At 39.9% G+C, this 23,327-nt stretch overlaps 1 protein-coding gene across 1 annotated transcript in view; it reads right to left on the reverse strand.

Moving 5' to 3' along the window:
* LOC139458672 (whirlin-like) overlaps window positions 1–23,327 on the reverse strand; it is a 46,547-nt gene that overhangs the window by 21,472 nt on the left and 1,748 nt on the right. The window contains exons 2-13 of the mRNA XM_071240086.1: window positions 21,396–22,100; window positions 18,012–18,227; window positions 11,106–11,231; window positions 9,854–10,059; window positions 8,769–8,835; window positions 8,061–8,273; window positions 7,267–7,362; window positions 6,157–6,264; window positions 5,469–5,549; window positions 3,968–4,045; window positions 1,605–1,847; window positions 507–586 (exon numbers count right to left, since the gene is read on the reverse strand). Of these exons, the coding sequence (XP_071096187.1) occupies window positions 507–586; window positions 1,605–1,847; window positions 3,968–4,045; window positions 5,469–5,549; window positions 6,157–6,264; window positions 7,267–7,362; window positions 8,061–8,273; window positions 8,769–8,835; window positions 9,854–10,059; window positions 11,106–11,231; window positions 18,012–18,227; window positions 21,396–22,100 (2,219 nt within the window). The remainder of the gene's footprint in view (window positions 1–506; window positions 587–1,604; window positions 1,848–3,967; window positions 4,046–5,468; window positions 5,550–6,156; window positions 6,265–7,266; window positions 7,363–8,060; window positions 8,274–8,768; window positions 8,836–9,853; window positions 10,060–11,105; window positions 11,232–18,011; window positions 18,228–21,395; window positions 22,101–23,327) is intronic.

Genomic DNA, 23,327 nt, shown 5'->3' on the forward strand with positions numbered 1-23,327 from the left:
AATGCTTGAACTATGCAACAAATTCTGTATTGCAGTCCAGTTTAGGCAGGTTCCACTTTTGTAAACAATGAAACATATCTAGTCAGCACACTAAGAAAATACAAAAAGTGAAGGAAAATTATCAAACCTTTTTCTGATTTCCATTCCATGATGCCTTTAACATTTAAATACAAATTTCTCATTTTAAAGGAAAAATCAGCTTGAAATACTATCTGTTGTAAAGTCTGCAACAGTCCTGTCGAGGGACAGCATGTGAAGAACTCTCTTGTAACACTTACCAAAATGTAAAACATTACATTACAAAAAAATAAATCAATGTTGGCAATTTCTTCAAAAATTTTTTAGCAATCATTACATAAAAGTTTTATTTCTTTTGAAACAAGTTCCTTTAATAAAAAACTGATTTCTCAATATGATTTAAAACACTCTCTCCAAGCAGCAGAAGTATGATAACTTTTCATCATCACTTCTAATGCTATTTTCCTTAAGCATACTTTATGGCATACCTGTCGGTACTGTTTACTGGAAGACTGTTTAGATGTGCATAAAGCTCAACGCCGCTATCATCACTTGGATTGTCCTCTCCCTAAAACAGATTAAGAGAAAGCATAAATTAGGAAATAAGCATTGGATATTCATTTTTTTCGGACACTGCTCTAAGACACACAAATAAACCTGTTTCTGTTCCACCACATATAGTTTTCAAGTCATCAAACATGTCTAGCAAACATTATTACTATTGTGCTTGTAAACAAAAATTTTCTTGAACAAACATTTTAAAGAAGAGCCCCCACACCTTCACACCCAGAAAATTTAATAGCCAGACCCTGAGGGAGTATACTTTACGCAGTCTGCAGAAGGATTAAAGGGCAAGTTCACACGGAAATGAACCTTTTTTTCTTGTACTTTTTCCACATTAAAAGTGTTAACATAGAAGTGTCATAGACAAAAATATAAAAACATCATATTTAATTCACATATTTTTTGCACTAAAACGATTTATATTTTTCACATTTACCAAGTGTTCTATTTCCATAACAAAAACACCATGGCTTATGTCCCTTGCAATATGACGTCATTGGTGCCAATTGATAAACATTATGACGTCATCATGCTTTGTTAGAGCCGCTTCACGTGGTGTAGGTACAGTTTTGTGATTCTAGCATCTCAGATGCCAGCCAGAATTGTGTTATGCTGAGTCACCACTGCGCCGGAATGTGTCGTAGACCATGTTGTTTTACCGCAAACTGGTCCTTGATATCTTTTGCGTTGAGAATAGACAGGGACCCAGTTGAATTGGCACCAATTACGTCATAATCTAAGGGGGATAACTCAGGCCTATTTCGCTCGTAAAACGAAGGCCTCATAACGGCATATCACTTTCACACTATTGTGAGCTTCCTACTTTCACTGTGAAAAAAAATGAGTGTATATTTTCAAACACAGATACTAACTAATTCTAAAATTGCGTTTTGTTTAGAAAAAGAAAGAAAGTGATTTTTGCATGTACACTTCCCCTTTAAATTGTATTGAGAAATTCACAATAAAACCACTGGATAAAAAAGGGATATGAAAATAAAACATTATAAACCATAAACGTTCACCTTGTGTTTAACTGGAGGAAGGTACATCTGAGATGCGAGTCTCATTGGTTGATGAACCTGTGCTGTGACGATGTGTTCTTGTTGTGATGCTTTTGAGGTTGAAGGGATGGGTTCCATGTTCAATGACCTCACAGATGGTCTTGGAGATTTTGACCTTGACCTTGACCTGTGGATGGTTTTCCTTGGCGTGTGTAGGTAAGGGCCATGGGAGTCTGACTGACTTTGAAAACTGATGTCATCCTCCTGAAATATGCAAGATAAACAGTGTTGGGAGTTTACAGAATACATTCGAACAACATTAACCATTATAGAATATTTAACTGATCTTCCTTTCAAAACTTCCCGCTAAGGCTTATCTCATTGATGCATTTGTCAACTTTAAATTCAACAGGATTTCTCAAAGGACTTGAACATCAGGACAGTGCATAGGGTAATAATTTCTTTATAACATAATGTCATTCTTAAACTAATCAATGTTTAAGAAGTAATTTCGCTACCGGAATTAACTTTAGAAACTGTGTTGGAGTGACATTTAATTATCATCTAGCACCAAATGATCTGCAGCCATGTTTGTCTACAGAATCATCCATATACTGGGAAAGCTCTATCTAAATGTCAAGGGAGGACATTTTTCAAAAGCTTAGTGAGCAGAAAGACATTGATGTTTGGAGACAAAACATAATTCCTGTCTGGTGACCTGATTTGCATATTTATCAGATTTTGATACCAAGTTTATCACACTGGTTTATAGCATCGATAACACTATTCATCAGATGATAAAACTATATCTTGATAGTGTACAACAACCAATACACTTTATACAACACTGGCACCTGTGTAGCGTTCACCTCCAAGTTACAAAGACTCCTGAAGTGAAATAAGTGGTTTGCCCACTCAGGCACAGTATATTGATTCCGAGCCAACCAGTCCTGGTTTTAGCCCCTTAATGCCGAGCACCAGGCAGGGTAACAACAAGTACCATTTCTTAACGTCTTTTGGTATGATTGGCCACGTATTGAACCCTACTTGACTTGTGACAGTACTTTGCCCCCGTTGTTCTTGCAATTATACCTTTATAACCATATCATTTATTAAGTATCTTTACCCTTCCTCTGTGTATAGTGTTTTTAATTATCACAACAGTCACCCCTTGTTATAATGTATATCTCAGTGTCACTCACCTCATTAAAATGTACATCTCAGTGTCACTCACCTCGTTATAATGCATATCTCAGTCACTCACATTGTTATAATGTATACCTCAGTGTCACTCACCTTGTTATAATGTATACCTCAGTGTCACTCACCTTGTTATAATGTATACCTCAGTGTCACTCACCTTGTTATAATGTATACCTCAGTGTCACTCACCTTGTTATAATGTATACCTCAGTGTCACTCACCTTGTTATAATGTATACCTCAGTGTCACTCACCGTGTTATAATGTATACCTCAGTGTCACTCACCTTGTTATAATGTATACCTCAGTGTCACTCACCTTGTTATAATGTATACCTCAGTGTCACTCACCTTGTTATAATGTATACCTCAGTGTCACTCACCTTGTTATAATGTATACCTCAGTGTCACTCACCTTGTTATAATGTATACCTCAGTGTCACTCACCTTGTTATAATGTATACCTCAGTGTCACTCACCTTGTTATAATGTATACCTCAGTGTCACTCACCTTGTTATAATGTATACCTCAGTGTCACTCACCTTGTTATAATGTATACCTCAGTGTCACTCACCTTGTTATAATGTATACCTCAGTGTCACTCACCTTGTTATAATGTATACCTCAGTGTCACTCACCTTGTTATAATGTATACCTCAGTGTCACTCACCGTGTTATAATGCATATCTCAGTGTCACTCACCTTGTTATAACATATACGTCAGTGTCACTCACCTCGTTATAACGCATTTCTCAGTGTCACTCACCGCATTATAGAGTATATCTCAGTGTCACTCACCTTGTTATAACGTATATCTCAGTGTCACCCACCTTATTATAACTCATATCTCAGTGTCACTCACCTCATTAAAATGTACATCTCAGTGTCACTCACCTCGTTATAATGCATATCTCAGTGTCACTCACCTCGTTATAACATATATCTCAGTGTCACTCACCTTGTTATAACGTACATCTCAGTGTCACTCACCTCATTATAACGCATATCTCAGTGTCACTCACCTCGTTATAACATATATCTCAGTGTCACTCACCTCGTAATAACGTATATCTCAGTGTCACTCACCTCGTTATAACATATTTCTCAGTGACACTCACCTCGTAATAACGTATATCTCAGTGTAACTCACCTCGTAATAACGTATATCTCAGTGTAACTCACCTCATTGTGGTCATGTCCGTTCTCCCCATGAAGCTGTTCCAGAGCATCTCTCAGAGACTCCTCACGTCTCTGTGGGGACTGTACATGCATAGAGATAATTAAACTGGCATGTGTGTCATACTGGTTTTACAAAACAATATATAGATCATTTCAAAACAATACACTAAAGCAATAAACACAAAAAACATTCTTGTAAAGACTAACTGTATAACGCACTATTATCTTGCATCTTAGACAGTGATGATGTATTATGAATCCACATAGATGTGGATATTTTTTGAGGGGCATACATATTCAGCTGTAACAATTGTATTCAAGACTTCCTTTCAGACTGTGCCAGGGGGGCGGTTGGGTAGCCTAGTGGTTAAAGCGCTTGCTCGTCACGCCGAAGACCCGAGTTTGATTCCCGACATGGGTACAATGTGTGAAGCCCATTTCTGGTGTAACCTGCCATGATATTGCTGGAATATTGCTAAGAGCGGCGTAAAACCAATTGCTCATTCACTCAGAGTGTGCCGAATAACCATCAAAATGACGTTATCTGGGTGTGATTGCAAGATCAAAATGTTTGACGTGTCTGTGATGTCATAGCAGTAACTTTACAATGTGATGTTTTTTCAGTATTCGTGTCATAGTTGTGACAAAGTTACAAAAGTGATGTTGCAATAAACTTGCGCACTATTGAATGAATAGAATACAGCTTGTTTGTTTGTGTATTGTTGACACCACAATTATCAATATCCATATGACTGCAGCCTAAATAATCAAGTCCTGACCAGATAATCCAATGATTGATATTTGAGCAACGATCCACGCCATCGTGGTACAATAACACGCAATCAACCAGGTTGCCGAGCCTGAACCATTTAGTCATCTCTTACGACCAGCATATCTTCCTGGGGACCTTTTCACCCAGGATCATCACGGGGTAGAGTTCCAGTGCTGGGACCCGTTCCACAAAGCGATCTTAGCGCTATGACTGTCGTAAGTCAGTGTTAAAGAATGGGAGTTACAATCGACTTAGTGCTGAGATTGCTTTGTGGAACATGTCCCTGGACTGCAGTCGTGTGTTCTGATTTTAGCCAGTAGGGTTGAAACAATACAGCAAGGTCATGATACGATACGTACCACAATTTCAAAGGTCATGATGCGATACATATCGCAATATGCATATTTCGCCAAATAAGTGTGGAAATGTCTTGACCATAAATATTTCAGAGCAGGTTCAAAAGGAAAAGCTAGCAGTAGACACTTGTTCCTTGCGGCTGTTTTTAGTAGTGACACATTTGGCTTTTTCTGACTGACAAAATGTGGGGCTGATTAAATTAGTAGTAATGTATTTTAGCAAGTGTACCGTCTTGTATCGATACAGAAAAAAATGTATCATGTATCGTATCAGCACATGAAAAATCACGAAGCACCGATGTATCATTTCACTTCTATCAGACAGGGCATATTTGTGTCTACCCCTATATGACGGCCTCACACCAGTGTCACCTACCACGTCTCTGTCGAAGTGATCCATCGGGGAATGTAGCATCATGGGCTCCATCGTTGTCACAGACTGGCGCCGTTCTGATTTCTGTAATACAAACAAGGCCAGACAGATTACTGTCTTGGTTATGGATGATCCAACCCTGAGCTTCACAAGAAAACAAATATTTGGTTAAAAATATGCCATTATATATTTTCAAAAACATTTAATTTTTTTTAAATAATTTTTTTTTAAAGAAATTGAACACCCTATTTTGTATTTTATCTCCTGTCTGGTGCATTAACACAAAAAAATTGATGAAACTAGAAATTTACAGTTTTCGTAGTACTAATCACCCTGTTCAAAGAGGCACCCCCAACCAACTTCTAGACGAATCAGTAAATCATTATTTATTTTTTTACAGAAAGCCTATCAAACTAAGTTTGTCTACTACCACTTGATCTCCGACAACAAATTGAACTCGTGTATGATTTTAATAAGTGCCCAGTTAGTCAATTTTCTTATTACCACCACCGCGCTTATTACGGTGAATACAGTATATGATTTTGGGAATTTTGATGGAGATACTGTATTCGTGATACTTCCACACTCTTCCTCTTCCTTAACAACGAAGGAAGATGTGTTGTAATGTGTGAAATAAAGGATGCTGTGCACATATAACTGGACAGGATGAAGAGAACACTGATGACGTTACCTCTGATGAGAAGAGGGTCCTCCGGTACCGGTCCTCCAGGTAAGCCTCGGTGCTCTCGAAGGACAACATGGAGAAGGTGTCAGGAATCAGAGCACAGTCATCGTTGTCCTGGCAACCAACAAAATATATTCAAACCATCAGTATGCATTGTTTGTCTGTTTTTTGTTCAATGCCGCACTCAGCAATATTCCAGCTATATGAGGTCATACTGTAAATAATCGAGTCTGGACCTGACAATCCACATTGACATCATGAGCATCTATCCATGCAATTGAGATATGATGACATGCGTCAACCATGTCAACGAGTCTGACCACTCGATCCCGTTAGTTGTCTCTTATGGCAAGCATATTCACCTCTTTTCTACCTGGGTAATTACAGGTCTAGTATGCAATGAGTCATATGTGTCACTAGTGTTTGTTTGTTTGTTTGGTTAATGCCCACTCAGCAATATTCCAGCTTATGAAGGTGGTCTGTAAATAATTGAATCTCGCCCAGACAATCCAGTGATTGACATCATGAGCATCGACCACATTGGGATAGATATGATGAAATGCAATCAACCAAGTCAGCAAGTCAAATCCATCTGGCCCCAGGTTTTGTCAGAACACCTCAGAGGTCAAGTCCCTGGGTTCTTGTTTTCCATTATAACCTTGCCAAGGGTATTAATTTGTGTTCTGTGTTGTGACGTGGAAAGTGTCCTAAAGCTGCATAAAACCCACCTCTCTCACTGATGTGGTGAGGTGAAATGGGGTTTAACATTGTGTAAAAGATTATTGCACTGACAAAGCGACATGTATGAGTGTACGCGTGCGTGCTGCCTGTACCAGTCCGGACTAATCCCTGTTTTAGACTAGCACACTGAGATACAATGACACAGTGTAACATGAATACACCACTCAGACTCAGTATACTGACTCTGAGCCGACCAGTCCTTGTTTAATCCCCTTCATTCCTGGCACCAGGCAGGGTAACAACAAGTACCATCTTTGCATGTCTATTGGTAGGACGCGGCCAGGGATCTAACCACCGACCTTCCACTCCCCGGACAGACACTCTATTAATTCCACTTCAGAGGTGGTCTCATTTACTCATGTATTCGGCACCTACCCGGATCATCTGGGCTTCTTTCTTGCGGACCAGTCTGTCATATCGTGACAAATCTCGGAGGTTGATCAAGGGGCGAATTTCAGTCAGTAAAGTAAACTTTGGAGAGATGAAAAAATATTCTAATTGAGCATCATAATATTCATGACACGCTGATTAAAGTGGCTACTTCATGCTATTTGTTGTTTTCACTGTGAAGCAGCCCATAGCAGAATCTCATCATATAAATGCATTGTTTTTTCCCAATGCTTAATCCTGCTGAGAAAATATACCCATTATATGATAAATACAATTCATTACCGGATACAGAGGGGGGCTGCGGGGGTGCGCACCCCCCTTTTTATTTCGAAAAAAGACTTTATTTCTGTATAAATTACCCCACCAAAAACAATAAATAGATCTTAATTGTGCACCCCCCCTTTTAAAAAAAGCTGTATCCGCCCATGCAATTATTATATAATGCAAAGATTTCTGCCAATTTCATTGACCAAGACTTGGTTACACGTACAGCATATTGACTCCAAATTCTGTCTGATATTTTACAGCATCGATTTGAGTTTCTAAAAATAGAATGGGAATTCAGATGTCTCCATCTGTTATCATAGCTTAAGCTTTATGGTGAATCTGGTTTTGTCTTTTTATCATATGATAAAGCAGTTATAGACTGTATATGACGTCATACCTGTTTTTATGAAGGTCAATGTTTTGGGGTCCATAAAAACAGATATTGACCTCAAGTAAAGTCTATAATTGTATACTATCGCCAGTTCTACATCCACATTTTAACTGTGTCCTACCTTGGCCTGTGTGTTGAGTAGTTCAAACAGAGCAAACACCAGACCATCTGTCTGGATGGTGCCCTTCTGATGTTCACTCAGATAGTAGCGCAGAGTTGTCTGCTCTTTGCTGTTGAGCAGGATCCTTGCATGTTGTTCGATGACATCGTTCTGAGGCCAGGATGTCATTGTGTTCCGCATCAGCTGTGACCCTGCTCCCTTGCTGAAGCCGATCTGAAGACAGAACACATGTGTGAGTGAATGCCGTCTACAGGATGCTCCTCAGTAATACATCTAGATATAAACGAGGTGATAGCAAACCCATGGTTGACGTTGTGAGCACTGAGTTCTACCACAATTAAAATTATATACATTTATCACTTTTTATGTGGTTTGGTTAGAAAAATGTGCAAATCTATGATATGGGGTTATCTCCCATGGATATGGCGTTATTTCCCATGGAAACAGGGTTATCTCCCATGGGAATGTAGTTACCTCCCATGGAAACAAAATCTGGTGAAATATTAGTTGCTAAAACATATGTGCCAAATCTACCCGGTAAAATTTGCATACGATCATCAGGTATCCTACATGATGTCCAGCCTCATCTTGATCACATGACAAGCATGGGGTACTACTAGCCTATATCAAAGCCTTGATTCCAACCTTGCAATTTCAAGCCTACTTTTCTTGTCTCGATCGTGGCACCAGCCAGCGTAGAATACTTACCCGGGCATGTCCCTCCTGGTGGTTCTGCAGCCCCACCTTGTCCAGGCTGCTCATGCTGGACGACAACCTGGAACAACAAACACAACAACACTGGCATGTGTACTAGGGCTGTAACAACACACTTGCTGCAGGACAATATGTACTGTAAAACATGAAATTAACGCTAGCGTGAATTAAATGCGAAAAATGCGAGTGGTCTTTGCTCGCATAATTAAACATCGCATTTATGTCAACAATAAGACATTTTGGATAGCAGAAATACCAACTTAGACATACGCTGAAAACAAACAACTATGTATTCCACATCAATGTTTATTGAGCAGCACTTGTAACAAGTATATAAACAATGTCATTCAAACACTAATTACATCCTGTGAATTGATACTGCTGGGGTGAAGACAAGCGTTCTACTCACTCATGTCATCACTTATCACACCTGCAAGTCCAGACAGACGCCACCCAACACGGTGTCTTTGCTCTTTGCGACTGCATCAAAGGCCGACACGAGTCAGCGTGCAAGTCTCATTTTAGCTGAAGTACTCTACTCAGCGCTAATAAGCAGTGCTATTTGGTGTGTGATCTGATTAATGTAAGGTTGGATTAAGGTGAGGATTCTCCTGTAAACCTGACAGAGGACGTTTTGTTTAGATATAAATCCACTGATGCTTGAGAGGAGGGGGTGTCGCATTCATACTGAGTCGCATTTTTGGCTAGGGGCCAGCGGTCACATTCTTTTGGAGACGGATTAATTTCACGTTTTACAGTATCTTGATAGAACTAGGGATGGCTGAAAAGTTCAGAACCTAACTGCAAAGGATGTACAATACACCCTTAACAGTTTGCATGCATAAGTATAATATTCTCCATGATAACAGGCTGCATTTGAACACATACACAACCAGGCAACATGTTTCTGTAGGTATCAAAGTGACTATGTATTCTCTGTGGATAAAAATGGACAAAATTGGCTCTGTAATCAAGTATCTGTAACCACTTCAGTTTAAAAAGTTACCGGTCCTGAAGAAATTTGACGTTTGTCCAGTGTTCAGTTTAGTACATTTGTCGAAACCTGCCAAATATGGTACCTTGCATTAATTGATCCCATCTGATTGGGAAGCCTGTCACGTGGCAACCACTGTGTCTTGTCAATCGTTGTTTTTGCAAATGGCAGCTTCCCAACATCCTTGACAGTAATCATCATGTGCCGACCTGTCTTCAAGATGCTGACGGCCTCCGAGTGGCTGATGTCCAGAAAACTGCGGCCATTGACATCCAGCACCTGGTCTCCCACCTACAACAGGTCATTTTGACGGTTACTGTAATTAACACATGTAACACACCTCCCCCAGTAACCATCCCTACTGCCATGATGGGGAGAGTTAGCTCCCCTTTCATATCTAACATCACATACACGTTCCCCACCTAGAAACCCGTGAAGATCCAGGTTAGAATACTTCTTCAGCAACCCATGCTTGATCTTCAGAGGTGACTTTGCTTGTCCTAAAAGGCGACTAACAGGATTGGTGGACTCGCTGACTTGGTTGATGCATGTCATCGGATCCCAATTGCACAGATCAGTGCTCATGGTGTCAATGTTCAATGCCACACACAGCAATATTCCAGCTATATGATGGCGTTCTGTAAATAGTCAAGACTGGACAGACAATCCAGTGATTGATATTGTGAGCAGCAATGAAATCAACAAGTACCCGAGATTGACCACTTGATCCATCATGGGTTGCTAGGGAACAGTCAAATCTGGAAAATCCTTGGGAGAATTTTTCTGGAATATTCAGGAAAAATGATATCTAAGGTCAAAGAAGGTCCCTTGTTTCTTCACATACCGGGCGGTCAGGTAGCCTTGTGGTTAAAGTGTTGGCTTGTCAAGCCAAAGACTCAGGTTCGATTCCCGACATGGGTACAATGTGTGATGCCCATTTCTGGTGTCCCCCGCCATGATATTGCTGGAATATTGCTAAAAGCGGCGTAAAACCATACTCACTCACTCACTCTTCACACACCATGTACTTGCTGTATATTCAATTTCATGATACATGCAGAAATGACTTGGTTATGGGCGAAAATAATATTTTCCAAAATGGCTACCATTGTAGCCATGTCCCAAATTGGACTGGAATTATGTTTACAACAAATCAGCTTCATAGGTATTGGGGTTCAGAGGAAATGTAGAAAATGTGAAAGTCAAAAAGTCACTGACAGACAGACAGGCGATCTCGCCACAATGTAACCTCACAAGACCTGCAGTCAGGTGATCTAAAACAGGAACACTGTTTGCCAATTTTTTCAATTTAGACAATAGAACCATGAGAACTTTACCTTAATGCCTGCATTCTCCGCCACAGAGAAGGGGTCAATACCAGACACGTAGACGCCAAGACCAAACTCGCGGCCCCCACGGATCATGAGCCCAAGACACTCACCCTTGTCAACGACGACGTTCACCTGCAAATACAGCAGATTCACTTCACAAACCATATGAGCAAATAGTGGATATATGGAGAATTTGAAATATATCACCACTTGTCAATAAAAGTCTAATATTCAGAGTTTGGTAAGGACTATGCATCTGGTGTATTTCACCAAGTAAAGAAAGAAGGCAAATCCCATCGTGACTTTCTTCGTGCCTTAGGTAATTGGGTACAATAACAAAATATTAGGCAGTTTTTTGCAGTGAGCACCTGCTTATATATATATATATTTTTTCTCTTTTTTTATATTTGTTTGTTTGTTGTTTAACGCCTCACTCAGCAATATTCCAGCTATATGAAAGCGGTGTGTAAATAATCGAGTCTGGACCAGACAATCCAGTGATTGACATCATGAGCATCGATCCATGCAAATGGGATCGATGACATGCATCAGCCAAGTCAGCGAGTCTGACCACCCGATCCTGTTAGTTGCCTTTTACGGCAAGTATGGGTTGCTGAAGACCTATTCTTCACGGGTCTCATTTTTTATGGAATTCAGTAGATGATATTACATATTTTCAAACAAAGCAACATGTAACCATGGTAACAATTTTCCCAGATTCAGGTTACATACATGTACATCAGAGAGCAAAAATATATTATCAACTAATTCAATATGGCATTACTGTTCTCCAAAAAAATAATAATAAAGCCCACAATTCCCCATCAGTTTGATAAAAATAAATTTAAGTAGTGTAAATAAATTGTTGAAATTTCGTGCTCCACTAAGCCACAAATACTTTCCAAAATAGAAAAGTGCACTAAATTATACTCTAATTGTCGCTAATGTCCCTTCGTCAATACACAGAGCAACTAGAACACACTTTCCCACCAAACTTGCCCAACTACAATGAACAAGGGGGGAACCGGAATTCGAACTCACAATCATTGGTTTCTGGCATGCCCAAGGGGCGCAACTCTGCGAATCGGAGTGCCTTAGACGACTGGGCCACCCGTGCCCCCAGTATCAGGAGGAGTACAGAGAACACAAAGTATCCAGGATAAGGAATCAGGTCCCGTTCCACAAAGCGATCGTAGCGCTAAGTCGATCGTAACTCCCATATTTTAACATAGACTTACATCAGCTGTAGCGCTAAGATCGCTTTGTGGAATGGGGCCCTGCAGGAGAGGGATCGATTATAAAAATACAGAATTTAGATTGCAGAGTTGTCAAAGAAGAAAAATAAATTGGTGAGAGAGAAATGAAATGTACAGTCAAGTTTTTCTGGACAATCAGACATCCTCTTATTGATGGATATCTGATGGTCCAGAGGTGGCAGTGACTGCTGAATCTTCCGGGACAGATCAATCCCATGCTGTCTCAAGCTGCACTGATGCCGTGACAACAGCCTATGAACATCCCTGACGATCCAGGAGTTCTTCTCCTCCAGATCAAGCTTTCCTTCCCACGTAAGCAGACAAAATCATGATGCTCTGTGGCACTAAAGAAGGCCAGAGAGGCAATTATACAGTTGAGGATGAAATTATTTTGATGGCTGTTCATACACACTTAACAAATGAATTCTGTAAAATGATTTCGAAGATCTGCATTTTGATGTGATCTATGTTTTGGGAAATGCTGATATGTATCAGACATGTTAACTTGATCAGTAGTTCAAACACATCTGGTTTTGAAAAAAGTTTCTGTTTTAATACTATATTTAATATTATTATAAATCATTAATATATTCAATATTTTCTTCTTGTGACATACTACAAACAACTTTATCATACCTCCATGTCAGATTGATGAGATCATGATTGGTTAATGCGATCTTGAAAAAAATGTTATGAATCCCGTCTGGGAGGGAAGTACATTTCTGGGTGGGAGAATAAATCCCTTATACCCCGCCACAAAGAAGACAATCACTGGATTGTCTAGTCCAGACTCGATTATTTACAGACCGCCGTCATATAGCTGGAATATTGCTGAGTTAAACAAACAAAACAAACAAACAAAACTAAATGTTTTGACAAAGCACTCTTGTGTATCTGCAAATATTATGTCATTGTCAGGTCAGTTGCAACACTTAACATTCATGTCTAACAAAATAGGTCATGGTATATGTATTTCACTGTTGGTAAAAGATACAGTTGCAATTTGAAACATTCTGGTTTTGATACATTAGCTTCACATAATGAAAATGGTATTCAGAAAAACTCAGCTACTGTTAACATATCTGATCAAGATGAATTTGATAAATCTATTTGTGAGTCATATTCTGTTTTGTATTGAAATAAGACTCAAAGCACAGGTATTGTCTAAATATTGATCCATTGGGCTTGTAGACTTTCTGCTATTTTTGCAATTTTTATATAGGCTGATTAATATACAGTATAGACAATATATCCAACACATCAGTGGGACGTCATCTCATACACATGTGTCGGTGAGTGTGTTTATCATTATAATGGGGCTGAAACAGATAAGAAATATCAGTACTTCTATCCACAATAAGCTTCTGCAGAAACAGATCATGTGTGCGTGAACTAATAGAGATAGAAGCCTGAGTTTCGTAATGGCGTCGGGGGCGTGTTATCTCCCTGCATCCGAGATGATTCATTAAGTTAAAATACTCATAACAGAATATATTTTATGACTCATGAACATTCATTCACTTTCATTTAATGTTTCATTCTAATAAACTAAGTTTAATTCATTTATCTCTTGTTTTCTCTTGTCACTATGTGTATCGTAGCATAACGAGATACGTATCGAATCGTGATGTAATAACCGAGATACGTATCGCATTGGCAGGCAAATTTGGGGGGAAATATCATTGGTTTGTTCAGTGTTTGGATTATTTCTAAATTCTTAGTTCTTAAATTCAGAGGTATTTCAACACTGCATTCTCAGCATTGATCTCTATGCAATAATCTGACACTTAGCATCAAATCCTCTTCCTCTCTGTCGTGTTTATTGGCCAAGTTATCTGGAAGATACAAGTCTCTACAAGGCCATGACATTAGATAGGCATTTCCAAATTTGATGAATTAGATTATATCCGATGCAATTATATATTTGACATGTACCATATGTTCCCCTGTTTTATCAGGTGAACAATTGACTTTCCTTTGCATGGGTTTGTGATTGGTGCAACCTGTGGGGCAGGATACACTCAGGTTTTCGTGAACACCTGGTATTATCACTGATTTGATAGTGATTCATAAAGCAAATGCTGACGATCAATAGACAGAATCATACAGTCAACTCTGCTTTTTGCAGAGATTTCTGTCACTTTTTTCATACATAGTGACATGAATTGGGAAGGTTCTTATTCCTATTTGGCAATTTTTACAGGATTTGCCACAGACCTGGGGCTGAATATTGGCCTCTCGTCTGGTTTAGATACATTCCAGAGTTCCCAGTCTAGGTGTCTCAAAGGCATCTTGAGGACTAGTACATTTGCAGGTAATTAGGGAGTGTCCATATGTTATTACTATTCAGGCTAGTAATCTAATCAGTCAACTGCTACCACTGACAGAGGGCTAGTTTACTCATTGCTTTATTATTTTACCCAAATCATACTCAAATATCTATTTCAAATCTAGATATGACCAATTGGTGGGGAGACAAGTGAAATTACGAAAATTGTTAATATATGTAAATGCTATTTAAGTGATTGATCCCCTAACTCTCAATAAACACCACAAATATTTGCTTTTCTACCTTCTTATCCAAAGACTGATCAATTTAAACCAATTATAATTAAGTAGTCTTCAGGAAAGCCTGTTTACAAAGTGATCAAGATACCAAAAATTGATAACAACGCCTTTCTAAAATTAGTTATTTTAACTCTGCATTTTTGCATCAGTAAATAAATTGTCCATGTGAATCAATCTCCCCGTACTCCAGCTAGACTTGACAATCTGTACTGTGGGGTATTGTATACGCTGGCAACATGTGCAGAGAAGTTGGTGTCGCTATTGACGAGTCATGTACGAGTATCTGTGACAACCAGCTGTCTCGAGCATCGATCATTGTGTGCTTGTTACCTCAGACAAAACAATTGTCGTTTTGAAAAAATATCATTAGGTTCAGTAGCTCACCTTGACATTTTACCATTGACTGAAAAAGGTGTCTTTTCATTGAATTTTAGAAACATTAGGCATGATCGGTTGAAATAAAAACAAGTGCACAAAGAAATATTGAACATTTTGTTAGTCATGCTCCAGAAAGGAACCCTTCCCTTATTTAAACCTAACCACTTGTTGCCGTGGAATCTCGGAATTAAATTTATCAGATAAATTCCTGTACCACAAAAGGCACCAGTTCAGTACTTCTAGTTGAGTGAGTGAGTATTGTTTTACACTGCTTATAGCAATATTCCCGCAATATCATAGCGGAGGACATCAGAAAAAGGGCTTCACCCACTGTACCTACGCGGGGAATCGAACCTGGGTCTTCACTGTGACAAGCAAATGCTTTAAACACTAGGCTACCCCACTGCCCCTAAAAACTTGATTTTGAGGGAGAATGGAGGGACAGATGTCAGAGATGTTGCCAAATATCTTCCCGAGGAAAGGAAGTTAACTGACTGTAAATGTCCAGTTTCCACCCTTGCCGAACTAGACTGGAATTTCTGGGCTCGAATGTAGCGCCACCAGTGGCTATTACGGGTTATGTCCCTTCTATGTCCGCCCTACTGACCAATCAGATTCCACCTCTCATATTACATGCATTTGCTTCAAACAAAATGGCAGGGCTCAATCAAAACGATCTGATCGATCATCAAGCTCTAAATTGTAATAAAACGGGTGTTAATTCGCGAAGTGCATTAAATCATGTCAGCACCTGGAATAAAAACCTGAAAAGATTTGGAAAATATCTGTTGAAGCTAAGCTGATGGTACACATCCCTTACAAATCCTGCAATCCACTGAAATCTGCATGGCCGTTTAAGAACTGGAGGTCAATTTTGTTACGTGATTTTGATTGAATACATAGACTCAATAGTCCAGGAAAAATGTAACAGCATAGTATAGCAAGGGTAGAAACTGGACTTTTATGGTCAGAAAACTCCCTTGCCTCGGGAAGATGGTTGCCAACATGTGTGTAATAAAGAATACACAAATAGATTGCTGTTTTCTGTGTGACTCTACTCCATGTGCTTGTCCACAAATGTGTGAACTGGGTCTTCAATACATCGTGCTGCTTGAGCCCATCAATTCTCCAGAGGCCCCAAAACATACTTCCTTCCCCCATCCCCAGCCATATGGTCTATAACATACATATGACTGGCCCCTGATAATTACATCATCACCTAGTTATCTGGAGTAGCTGCGTGTTTATCCTCAATATGGATTCAGTCACTGCAGAGGCCTCCCTACCACCATCCCATTCACAACTACGCCACGCCACGCCACGCCACGCCACACTCACTACCCCACCCAGCCAATGGCTCTCCACCATCACTGACCACCAACCCCCATCACCTAACCCAACCCTGCCACACCCAATCCCCATCCCCACCCAAGCCAGTGGCCATTGTGTGGGACAATATGCCTGAACTATTAACCATCACCCACCATCAAACCCCATCGCTCAACCCAACCCCCATCCCCTAACCCAACCCCCATCCCCTAACCCAACCCCCATCCCCTAACTCAACCCCCATCCCCTAACCCAACCCCCATCCCCTAACTCAACCCCCATCCCCTAACCCACCTCTGCCACCCCCACCCTCCTTCCTCACCCAGGCCAGCGATCATCCTGTGCAAGAACTTTCTACCTCCCACCAACCCCTCCCTCCCCTCCAACCCCTACCATCAAGGCCAGTGCTCATCCTGTGCATAGATTGATTGTGTGGGACAATATGCCTGACCCCCCACATGTAATGGTAGTCCTCTCTCCCCAGTATAGAGATGTGATGGTTGCTAGGGCCTGAATTATTTAACAGTTCTGGGCTCAAGATGATTAATTATTAAATTTTAATTACCCACTGGCTGCACAGTGTGTTGATCTCTGTTATAAGCGAAACTGTAACTTGACCCATTTGTGTGCCGTTGATACAATACATTCTATTTTTAAGAGAGCACTTTCAGAACTTAATTTCATTCCTTTTAATGTCTGCAGCATAATAATAAATGTATTTTATCTTCATAACAAATCTGCACACTAAACACATTTATTGACTAAGATCACTCAAGAGCTGATACCACCTTACAAACAATGTCTGGTAAAATGGTTGATAAAATGTTTGTTAAATACACTCCACAGACCATGAAGGAGAAAAGGTCTTAGGTCTAATGAACAGGAATACATGTTGGATCTTATGAAGGGGAATAGCCCTTGGGTCTAAAGAGAGCAAAACGTCTTGGGTCTTATGAAGGGCAATAAGTCTTGGGTCTAATGAAGGACAATATATCTTGGGTCTAAAGAAGGACAATAAGTCTTGGGTCTAAAGCAGGACAATAAGTCTTGGGTCTTATGAAGCAGAATAAGTCTTGGGTCTAAAGCAGGACAATTAAGTCTTGGGTCTTATGAAGCAGAATAAGTCTTGGGTCTACTGAAGGCAATAAGTCTTGGGTCTTATGATGGACAATAAGTCTTGGGTCAAATGAAGGGCAATACGTCTTGGGTCTTATGAAGCAGAATAAGTCTTGGGTCTTTGAAAGGGGAGTAAGTCTTGGGTCTTATGAAGAGGAATTAGCCTCATAGTCTGCATGTATTATACACAATAAAACATGGAATTTGTTTGAACACTTTTTTAACATGGTAAGTTTGGAGTACATGAGCTGAAGAGAACTCCTACCTTCCGTTCATCACTCCCCTTCAGCAGCATCAACCCGCTCCTACTCCGCAGACTCCCCACCTCCTGATGGGGGCCCATGTGCTCCAGCTCAGGGGGCGGGGACACTGCCCTGCCCCGGGGATCCACCCAGCTGTAGGCCTGGTGTACCACGTGGGTGCCAGGAATTCTACCGACACGGCAGATGCACAGCTCCAGGCGCTTTGCTGCACGGATAATCTGGAGAAAACAATCACAGGTTGTAATTCACATATTTGAACAGTTTACATTATCATGCAGCTCATTGAATTGAACCTAGAAGTCAGTCTCCCACAGCCTAGAGTTTAAATCACAAAATAAATCCAACTCAAGTCTAGAATATTTTGGCAAGTCTTGATAGCTTCAGCTCTGGGTGGGCCTGAATATAAGCATTGTTCTGGGCTCCATTTGGATTATATTTTGGATCTTGTAGATATCGTTAAATATGATAACTTTGTTTCTGGGACTAAATGTTCATCGATGAACCAAGGGATGTTGGTACAAAGCGAAATAGATGTTGCTACTGAGGTAGTGTGTAATGATTTGATTTTTAATATACTTTTTAATTTCAACTCTTAAATGTGTAAACATGGCTGACGTCAGGGATCGCTGCAAGAAGTTTAATGTCTGGACCAGACAAACCAGTGGATGCTATCATTAGTGACAATTCATCTTCGCGAACCAGCAACACACAATCAAACAGGCTTACCACCCAATCCAATTTAATTGTCTCTCACAAGCATAGATTGCTAGGGACCGATTCTTACCCAGAATCTTATTAACGGAGTCACTGTTAGATGACGGGAAAACTGCATGTACAGCTGATTGCTAATTGGCTTATCTAATGAGACATTAACATGAGATAATCACAAGCAGAGACAAACAGATTTATTCATTACAGTATGAATTTTTCAAAGAATACAAGGAATTCAATTTTATTATCAATTTTATGATAAAGTGATTGCTAATAAAATTTTGGCATACAAATTATTGGTAAATCGATGATTCGATCAATCAGTTCACAACTAGAACTTGTTATTGACATCAATATGAATTTCACATTCCACAATTTTCCATATTTTGTTTACCAAATACAACACTTTGAACTAACTAAATGTTTAAAAAGTTTTCTAACCAAAATTTAGAAACAATGTACAGTGTAATTAATTAACAAATAGATGTTTAAAATTTTACTGTTAATGGAAATTTTGAAAATGGGATTAGTGAGCTCATTTAAAATTCATATCATTTAGGCCATAATAAATATTGAGACTTTCCTAATTGCCTATCACCTGACCTGATATCCCTATATTTTCCCAAGTACCTGCACATGAAGCAATCATTTGATATCGCTTTGTGTAATGTCAGATTTCAACACGTGTATAAAGAATATCATCTCTGGGAAGACATCATTTTTTAAGATTTGGATGAAAATCTAAGTTATTGTGACCTTGGAATAGCCTGCCACATGATTTCTGTAATGGCAGCAGACACACCTGCATGTGGAGTACAGATGTTCCACGATGGTTCAACAGTGTGGTTTGTTTATATAGCTGACAGCATCTCACTTCACGCTGTAATCCATGCACAGCAAGGGAACGACAATTCGATATTCCGAGGGAGGGGCTGCAATCTTTTTAAAAATATATTTTTGTTCCCGAAAATACTGAGAAATATCAATTTTGTCTTAGGATTTACAAATGGAAAAGGGGGGGCACGGGTGGCCCAGTCGTCGAGATTCGCTGTGCAGAGTTGCGTCCCTTGGGCACGCCAGAAACCTATGATTGTGGGTTTGAATATCGGTTCACCCCGATTATGTTTTTAGGTTAGTCAGCACCATACCCGTGCTCGTGGGTTTCACTGAAGTGGTAAACGTCTGAGACCTGCATCACTTCGGGCTTTCCTCCCACATTAAGCTGACACACCGCGCTATAACTGGAATAATGTTAAAGCAGCATTGAACCCAACTCACTCACTCCAAACAGGAAAGTTTGTGGGCGTGTCAAGAAATGTTTATAAATTTAACAATCACCTGATTCATGTTACGTCACAGTAAGTATTCTTATGCCTGGAATGTTTATCAATCTTGTCATATTTGTCTGCTTTTGATTTATAATTTTGATCTATATAATTGTTTGTTTTTAAACTACTGTAGATAACACGTTTTTATTGCCAAATTTATTTCTGTATTTTTTTTGGTTTATTGAGGTATGAATAAAAAAAATAATGTTCAAGTTTTCTGCTACATCAAATCATACAGTTTACACATCGGTTTTTCCATTCATACATCAATTAACCGATGCCAGTGTTGCCACCATCATAAACTATATGAACACAAATAAGGAAATTTTTACTTTCAGTTTAGGAATTTTTAGTGACTTTTGTTGCAGACTTGGGTGTGAATATTGGACTCTGAACAGGTCTAGATTTAACCCTGACTGTGTAATTTGACTAGGCTGCTTAGTGTCATGTCATTCAGCTCAGATTGAAACTGTGGGGGTTAATGTGTCCAGGGAATACATCATAACAGAATGGTGATATACTGGTGAGGTGAGGGGAAACTGGGTTTAACGTCGCGCCCAAGATAATTGTACTTATATAGCGACGTGCACCTGTTTGTGTGTGTGTGTGTGTGTGTGTGTGTGTGTGTGGCTGCTTGTACTAGTCCGGATTGATGCTGATTTATAGTTCTAGCACACTGAGATACCATGTCGCAGTTTAACATGAATACTCCACTAAGATACAGTATTCTGACTCCGAGCCAACCAGTCCTTGTTTAAGCCCTTTTAATGCCGAATGCCAGACAGGGTAACAACAAGTACCATCTTTTAATGTCTTTTGGTATGACGTGGCTGGGGATCGAACCCCGGACCTTCCGCTCTCCGGGCGGACGCTCTACCACTAGACCACGGAGGCGGTCGGTGATATACTGGTTCACCAAGGGTGGCACTACAACCCTGTATACTGTCCACTTCACACAAACAGTCAACGGATTGTCAAGTATTATTTGAAGATTATGACATACAATAAATCAAGTCTCACCTGAGCATGCTTTGTTATCAAGCCTCAGACTTTTTAACTTTTATCAACGAGCTTTGATATATTTCATATAAAAAGACACTCTGGTGAGATTTTATTCATCCAAAATTAATCTTGAAACTTTTTCATTTTTTAAAAAGTAATAACGTGTCTTGAGTGTAAAAAGTACAGCTAACCAGCTTCATTGGCAGAGAGATGAGTGTTGTCATGGTAATTACTGATGATGTCACAATGGTATGAAATGTACTGTTAACAATTTCAGACCTGATCTCACCTTAGCAATATCACCTGTGGAAGCAAGTTTTGGATGATAAAAACAAAATGTCCTACCTTGGCAGCCTCATCATGTGAGATCTTCTCAAACGAAATGTCATTGGCCTCCGTAATGAGGTCCCCTGCCTTAAGACCCTCATTGTCTGCAGGGCCATCCTCATCGATGGCCGAAACGTAGATCCCAAGGCCATACTCCACACCGCCTCGTATTGTAAACCCAAAACCATCCTCCTCATCTGATGGCGGACCGATGTTGATTCGCAATGCTTCACCTTTAATCTCCGATTTGGAGAGCGGTCCAAGACCATTGACCTTTGATATTGCATGTCGAGGTCGTTCTCGGAGACTCCCATGAAGACTCGGGGGTCGACTGTGTTGTTTCTTGTACACAGCGATGTCCGCCGCATGGGGCCGATAGAGAACAGGACGGGGAAGAGTATTGTAGCGCTTACCTCCCTTTGTTAATAACTCGAATGCCTGAATATCAGAACGTGGAATGACACGTTTAACAAGTGGGAATAACTGTCGTTTCTGAGGAGAGTTCAGTATTTTTCGTAGAGTGTTGACAAATTCAAAAACATCTCGTTGGTTGTTGTACAGATTTAGGGCATCAACGAAGGTGCTGACTTCCTGTTGATCTAGATGCACAGTCAGGGCCTCATGAAGGCGACGCACGTTCACAGACATGGTTTTGAAGCGTGGAATTGACTCGACTTTACGACGCCTCGTGGTTGTCATCTTGAGACTCCCCATTAGTAGTATCTACATGGTCAGTGACGCATTGTCTGAAAGTAAACATTTTATACACGTTTAGCCATATATTACGTTACCCTTTTATTTCATATAGAGCTGCAGTAAGTAATATTCCAGCAATATCCCAGCCACCTGTAAATAATCAAATCTGGGGCAGACAAACCAGTGGTTGATATTATGTCAACGCTGACTGGTACAATGATACGCAATCAACCAAGTCATCAAGTAGACCAGCCCATCCATTTCGCCATCTCCTTCTACAACCATACACACAATGATGGAGTGCTGGGGACCTATACTATCCTGAGTCCGTGATATACATTCCCCTCAGGCTGCAGGTTGGAATATGTCCCCATGGGATTGTCAACCTGTAATACACACTGCTGTACTTCTATCAGTTCCCATTGTCATATGGCAGTGTATTTTATTGTTTAACAGTGACTGTTGAGATTTGGTAGACGCACATTGCGTTGTGTTTGGACAGTGAACAATCATCAGGAAGTTACGATATTTAGATGCTAGTTTGATGTGTAAACATGTGGTCCGTTATACCGCAGACAGTGATAGTATGTTATAGAAACTTCTGTAATGTTCTAGTGCCACTAGACTGATGAGGACACTGTATAGAATGTTCCAGTAGCCAGTTAGGTTGTATATAAGGAGACAAGAGCATGTTTATGCATCTCGCATACATTTAGACCAGCTTTCTTGTGAGGATCACACATCATGTCTGATTCGCTGCCCGGGGCTTTCTCGGAAGCTTGCCAACTGTTGCTGCTGGATGAAAAAATATTACTATCACTGACTTTTGCTATCACCTCTGTATTTTTGTATTTGATACTGACCACAGACATCATATTATATATTGCCATCGAATATTGTACTACCACTCTATTGTGTACTGCCATTGTAATTGCTGAGCAGCAATTTGTATTGATTTGCAAACTTAGTTAATCTTGTAATAGAATTGTTGATTGTATGCGGCTTGTTGGTTGTTTGTTGGTTTCACACAAAGTACTTTTGCGTTCGGATTTCTGGGTCAACAAACTGTTTCAATTTGTGAATCGACATGTAACACCATAGTAGTTAATTATTTATCAAGTGGCAATAATAAACCTGGATTTATTTAGAATGTAACAATAATATACAAATAAATAATCTTGCGGCCTCAGCCCGGTCAGACCACCTCAGTGGTGGGGTCCTTGTTTTTGCATATTAACCTTGTCAAGAGTAAAC

This window comes from Haliotis cracherodii, unplaced genomic scaffold (assembly GCF_022045235.1).
Source record: "Haliotis cracherodii isolate W230 unplaced genomic scaffold, xgHalCrac1.p SCAF_13, whole genome shotgun sequence".
NCBI lineage: Eukaryota > Metazoa > Mollusca > Gastropoda > Lepetellida > Haliotidae > Haliotis > Haliotis cracherodii.